At 33.7% G+C, this 7,017-nt stretch overlaps 1 protein-coding gene across 1 annotated transcript; it reads right to left on the bottom strand.

Moving 5' to 3' along the window:
- Window positions 1-511: 511 nt before the first annotated feature.
- Window positions 512-2,610, bottom strand: LOC107930354 (U-box domain-containing protein 9-like). Its single transcript, XM_016861982.2, has 2 exons — window positions 1,559-2,610; window positions 512-1,450 (listed from the first exon to the last, which is right to left on the bottom strand). Exons 1-2 carry the CDS (start codon window positions 2,321-2,323, stop codon window positions 635-637), a joined length of 1,581 nt encoding a protein of 526 aa, XP_016717471.2. The 5' UTR covers window positions 2,324-2,610; the 3' UTR covers window positions 512-634.
- Window positions 2,611-7,017: the final 4,407 nt, after the last annotated feature.

Raw genomic sequence — 7,017 nt, forward strand, 5'->3', positions numbered from 1 at the left:
AACATGACATATAAAATAAATAATGTCATGTCAATATTAAGTATAAGTGGACTACCGGTATGTTATTATGTTAATATCACTAAAACTTTAATGTTTTAATCAAAATTTTCGCTAAAAAAATAATTTAACTATTTTAAAAATAATAATTATCAAATTTAGCTAAACGAAAGAATAAGAACGAGATTAGCAAAAAAATATAAACATTAAAATCCAAATTTAACGTTTCCTCAAATAAGGATTATAGTAATTAATTTAATTAATGGAATTATGCTCGAAATTGCTTGTGAAAAAAGTACTAAAGCTCAAATCAACACTCAAAAGCTCATTTACTATGAAAATCAATTAGCATGATTATAAAATAATGATAAATTTAACTATTAAAATATTTTTTTTTATGATTAGGTCCTAATTTTTTTAGTCAGCTTTTAAATTTAAGCCGATTGGAATTGAAAATGAAGATTCAAAGCAAACAATATTTGAATCTGTTTGAGAAGAAGAATGAAATCAAATGTAAAAAGAATGGTTTCCCCGTGGGATTTTATTTCATCAAGTAAGACATATCAAGCTAGAAAAGGTTTTTATTTCCTTTTGGTCCCTTAGTTCTGAAAATGTTTACAGAGTAGTCCCTTTAATTTCATCTACGCGTGAAGCAAGGTATGGCGGCACTAGCACTGCCGGTGTTTTCAGCACGTTGGGAACTGATATTTCTTCTGTGCTCAACCAAGCGTCGGAAAGCATCAACATCCTCATATTCAAAAAAGACGTCTTGACGTGAAGATAGAACTGCAAGAATCGCCAATAGCTGATCAACAAGTATACCTTCATCAATCTTCTGCGACATAACCTTGATTGCCCCTAATTTATTAAACTTTGCTATGTTCTCATGTACAGTACAGAGGCTGAGAATAGCTGCGGCAGCATCCTCTATGTCTACAAATCGAAGCAAAGCCGCGGGAATGGTGGATTTTCCGATGATGAACTTGTTCGATTCGAGTGACAATAACGATACCAGAGTCATTGCAGCAGTTCTCGTTGTTTCCATGGTTCCAGTATAAAGAGTGCGATCAAGCAAAGGGATGACACTAGGATGTTCCGCCATATGTTGCTTATTGTTGTCATCGGTTGAAATGTCTAAAACTATTTCCATCAAATCTTGCTTCATTTTGAGTTTGGAAACTCTGTAGCTCAAATCTTGCTCGAGTTCGGGATCGTAATAGTCCTCGGACAATAACGGACCGAGTAATTTCGTGATGCTGTCCGGGAGCTCGGCAAAAATTGCCCTGTATGCTGGTTGTGACTTTGTCAGTTTGCTAAGCTCTCTAGCAGCCCTCACCTTATCAGAAAATGAACCAGACAGCCTTTCAAGGTGCAGGTTTGCCAAAAGTCGACTCGCGTCCATCATCTCTTGGCTTTTTAGTTTAGCTTCATTCGATTTCATCCACTTCAGCGCCTGAAAATTGATAAACATCCATAAAAGATTCTTCAAGAATTACAACATTTCTGGAATGATAATACAAGAAATCAATTAAAACCCATTAAAGAAACAAGAAAGCCTAACCTGGTTTGAAACCGAAACAAAGGGATTACCCATGACGAGTGATGGAGATGACATAGAAGAGTCGCCGTCTTGCTTAGGTGGCAATACTGCTTTACCTTTATCATCATCCATTCCAATAACAGCAGGTTGATTCAACTTCATCTCTCTTAAACGAGACAAGATTCTTATGGATTCGCCTATTGTATCAATTCTATTGTCATCATCATCATCTTCTTCAAGAATCTTTCTTACAACGCTTTGAAGTTCTTTCTTTAATTCCCTTACTTCCCCTGTTACTGATGATGATGAATCCCCTGTTTCAGCCATTGAAGATTGTTCTTTCCCGTTTGCTGCTGGTGACTTCCCTTTTTCAGTCATTGAAGATGGTTCTTCCCCTGCTGCCGCTGGTGACTCCCCTGTTTCAGCCATTGAAGATGGATCTTTCCCTGTTGCTAATGATGACTTCCCTGTTTTAGCCATTGAAGATGGTTCTTCCCCTGCCACTGCCGGTGACTCCCCTGTTTCAGCTATTGAAGATGGTTCTTTCTCTTTTGCTAATAATGACTCCCCTGTTTCAGTCATTGAAGATGGTTCTTCCCCTGCCGCTGCCGGTGACTCCCCTGTTTCAGCCATTGAATATGGTTCTGTTTCTTTTGCTAATGATGACTCCCCTGTTTCATCTATTGAAGATGGTTCTTCCCCTGAAGCTGCCAGTGAATCCCCTGTTTCAGCCATTGAAGATGGTTCTTTCTCTTTTGCTAATGATGACTCCCCTGTTTCAGCCATTGAAGATGGCTCTTCCCCTGACGCTTTCTTTCCCTTTTGCCGATAATGAATTCCCTGTTTTGGCCACTGAAGAAAGAAAAAGAATTAAAACCTTCTTTGTACTTTCTACTTTGAGCACTCAAGAAGAAAATAAAACCGGGGGAAGGGGGGTTCTAATAGCAAAAGAGATTGATGAAAAGAAAAGATTGTAATTTGGACTGAATTTTCTTAGCCTCCCCCTTTGTGCCGTATGTATATTTATAAACTACATTTCATTAAATTATTGTTAAATTTTCTTTTTGTCACTCAAGTTACAAATTCGTCACTAATTTGTTTTTTTCTTTTCTTTTCCATTAAGAGCATAACAGAGGAATGACGTGGAATTAAACAAATCTTGAATTTCCACCTAATATATTTTAAAAGCCACCTAATTTTCATGCCAGATTAAAAAACAAATAAAAATTAAATCTTAAGCCACCCTCCCCAGCTTTTCTTCTTTTATCAGAGAACTCCCCCCCCCCACCAAATAAAAAATAAAAAAAAATCATGGCGGACACTTGAAATCTCCTCTCTAAAAATCTTCTTATACATCGCCATCAAGTTATCATCTTGAAACAGAAAAACCACCCCCACAATACCAAATATCCGCCTTAGCTTTGTCGTACCCGTTTTGTTTACGATCTTTCTTGCTCATTCTTTTGTTCTTTTGTTTACGATCTTTGTTTGATCTTCATGATATCAGTAGTTCTTCATAAACTTTAGTGAGGGTTCCATATTTTTCGTGGAGCAGAGATGTGTTCTCGGTTTTAGCTTTATCCGCCATTTTTGAACTTTAAAAGTTCGAGAAATAGAAAGAAAAAAAACCTCTTTGTTCTGAATTTCTGTATATTTACAATAGAAGTGACAAACATAAAGAAATGGAAGATTAAAAGAAGAGAGAAGAGCATGTGGGTGAGTAAGTCAATGAATGAATGGATCAACTGTCTTCGACGTGTTTCCGGTGACAATTCCAACTGTCGATGGATCGCTTATGGTGGCCTCGAAGCTCAGGCCGCGTCAATGATGAACTTTTCATATCTTTACATTCCCAAAAGGGTCTTAAAATACGGTGTATTTTTGTATATATATAAACTATCATTTGGTGCTATCAATTCTACTAATGATTGAGAGGGATATTTTATTTTTATTTTTTTTTGAAATAGCTGGGTTGTATTGAATAAATTAAATAAACAGAATCCTAAAACAAAATCAGCCCGTTTGACCATGAAAGGCCTGCCAGGCTTTGTAAAATAAAATAACAAAAAACATAAAAAAGCAACCCAGCATTAATGAGCTGTTATTTCCTAGAAATCTTCCTAAAATCTTCATTTTCATTTACAACTCCTGGAAAGGACAAAAGGCTGATATTCATTAAGTTCTCTTCTTCGAATCATACACCTGTTGGAATTCTCATCCACATCCCCGATCAATTTCTGCCTCCGTGACTCTCTTCCTTTATGTATGATAATGAATCATACACCTTGAATCGGGGGCTTCCATTCTGCTCTAATCAGGCTAGAGGCAAGTTTTCCCCGTTTAATGCTGTTTAGTTCTTGTAAGTACTGTACGCTAAATCTTGTCGTCTCTGCTCCTGACATTTTCTTGCCTTCGTGGATCCATTTGTTTCTAGCCGACCAGATAGCCCAGATGGTGCATAAGAAGGATTGAAAAATATCAATACTGTTGTTGTGCACAGTCCAGGTAAACCATTCCATGAACCATTCCATGAATTCCATATTTGCTACTCTTTCAGGCCAGTCAAATTGTAAGCTATTCCATGTTTCCTTTGCAGCAGCGCATTCTCGAAAGACATGGTCTCTGTTCTCTACACCCTGCTGACATCTTGGGCAGATGGCGTCATTAGCTAGTCTTTTAATGCGTAGATTTGATAGTGTAAGAAGGTAGTTTAGAGTGACTCTCCAGGCTGCAATTTTTATTTTTGAGGGGAGGTCACTATTCCACAATTTTTTGTAGCATTCCCTGTTTCCATTTGGGTTGCATCTATTATTATTGATGGGGTTGCCATGTAATAGTAATCTGTACCCACTTCGGTCTGTATATTCACCCGTTAGTTCGCCTCTCATCCTGTGAGATGAGAGTAAGCGGGATTTAGAGTATTCTCTGAGCATCTTCTGCGAAGAAGGTAGCTGTAATCAACTCTGTTTTCCATGTTCTAGTATTGCTATCAATCAGATCTGCTACCTTCAATAAATTTTGATTTCTCACTATTTTTCGAATATACAGATTTCTATCCTTCGGAGCCCAGACATCCTCTTCAATACTAATATTCTGGCCATTTCCCTCCCTCTAACACATTACCCTCCACAAAAGGCCTTTTGTGGCCATATACTTTTCCAAGTATATGAAGGTAAGTAGCTCAGAGTTTAGAAGTCAGTTTTTGGATAATATTTGGCCTTCAATGTCTGTGCTAAAAGAGAGTTGGGGTTTTCAATTAGTCGCCATCATTGCTTATCGAGGAGTGTAATTACCCGAAAATTTTTACAGTAAAATATTATTCGTGATATAATAAAATAAGAAAATAAAATGACAAAAAGAGAATTTTTGAGTTATGTCAATATTGGGAAGTAATTATGATATATTAATTTAAGAAAAAACTAAATTGCAAAGATGAGAAAAGTCTTATTGCACAAGAGTAAATACTCAAAATTTAAGAGGTTGAAGTGTAAATATAAAAAAGTTGAAGGACTAATGGTGCAAATATTTTAAGGGTGTAATGATCTAGAAACTAAGAAAAATTGATGAATTAGGACCAAATTGAATAGGTGAAAAATTATGAGGGACTAAATCACAATTTTATCAAATTAAGTGATGACTCAAGGATGAAATTCTAAAAGATCATGAAGGGCAAAATGGTCAATTAGTCAGAGAGAAAATTCTAGAATGTGATAATTATGTTGATGATATTTTAAATTAATTAATTAGATAAATGTTATTTTATTAATATTTTTATGAAATATTTATTATTATATTATTATTATTTATTTAGTATAAAAGGAAGGAAAGATTAAGAATTAACATTACATTTCCTTCCCATGCAACCAACGTTAGAAGAGAAGGAAAAGAAAGAAATTTTGTTTTCTTTACAATTTGGTCCTTCCACCAAAAATTTACCATTTTCACCTAGAAATCAAAAGAATTTCCATAGCTACTAAGAGAGAAAAATGTTAAGGAGACCATGGGGAATTAGAATATCAAGCTGGATTCAAGAAATAGAAGCTGGAGGAGAGAGAAAATCAAGTTAAAGATTAGTATCAATAGAACAAGGTAAGTATATCAAGATTTCAATACGTTTTTAAGTTTGTTATTATTGACAAAGCATGTAAATAATGTTATAGTAGAGTTTTCTTACATAAGGTCCTATGTTCTTGATATGTTAGTGAAGAAAAAATAAGAGAAAGTGATGAGAAATGGTGTAGAAAAAGAAAATAAGGGTGTTATAACATGGTAATTAATATCTTGTACTAAAACAGTTTTGGACAGCAGCAGTAGTCTAAATTTGAAAAATCATTAAAAATTGTAGAAATCTAATTATAGGATAAATAAAATATTAAATTAAATATTATTAAGTCTAGTTTCTTATAGAAGAAATTATGTAAGAAATGGTATTGTAAATCATGAGATATGATGAATTTTGTGAGACAAGGTCAGAATGATTTTGGGTTTCTCAGTTCTGACTTTATAAAATCATAAAAAATTGGATAGAAATAATTATGGGATTAAATTTATATTTTTAGAATCCTGAATGAGTCTATTTTCAATAGAAACAAACAGGAACATCATTCAAATTCTGTACAAGGATATAATTAATTTTTAGTGAAGAAGGACCAGAACTGTCAAACAGCAGAACAGGGGTAACTTTAAAGAATAAACTGTACTTATTGGCTAAACCAAAAATTCTGAAAATTTTGTGGTAAGAAGATATATGAGTCTAGTTTCAGGAGAAATTAGAGGATCTTAATTTTGAGTTCTATAGATCCAGATATAAATAATTTAGTGACTATAACGCAGATAGATAGCTTTAATATTCATAAAAGTAAATAATAAAAATTATGGATAATGTTACTTACAAGTGTGTTATCTACATTAAGGATGTAGAATGGAGAGAATGAGGAGGAAAAATATGTATGAATATTCATCTAGCATGGCTAATTTGTATATTTTAGGCTCAGGGACTAAATTGAATAAAATTAAAACTTTATGGGCAATTTTGTAAAAATGTCAGAAATGATCAAATTGCATGAAATGGATTATTTTATTATTTAAATTAAAAAATTGAATGAAATTATTAATTTAGTTTAAGATCGGGGGAAAACATGTTTTAAGGATTAAATTGAAAAGTGTTGAAATTATGGAAAATTCTGATATTTTATAGAATTCATGAACTGTTATCAATACATATGAGAATAATAGCTGGAAATAAGGATTAAATTGTAATAATTTTATTTTCCCTTACCCTAAGGATGAAATCGTCATTAATTAAAAGTTTAGGGGCAATATGGTAATTTTACCTAGAGCATTAATTAAATGCATTATAATATGAAATGAATGAAAATGATGATTAAATTTATTTATAAAGATCCGGACGACTTAAATATGAGACTTGATCGTAGAAAAGAAAAGATATCGGATTAATGAAATTATAAACACAAACAAGC

This window comes from Gossypium hirsutum, chromosome A09, assembly GCF_007990345.1.
Source record: "Gossypium hirsutum isolate 1008001.06 chromosome A09, Gossypium_hirsutum_v2.1, whole genome shotgun sequence".
In the NCBI taxonomy this organism is placed as follows: Eukaryota; Viridiplantae; Streptophyta; class Magnoliopsida; order Malvales; family Malvaceae; genus Gossypium; species Gossypium hirsutum.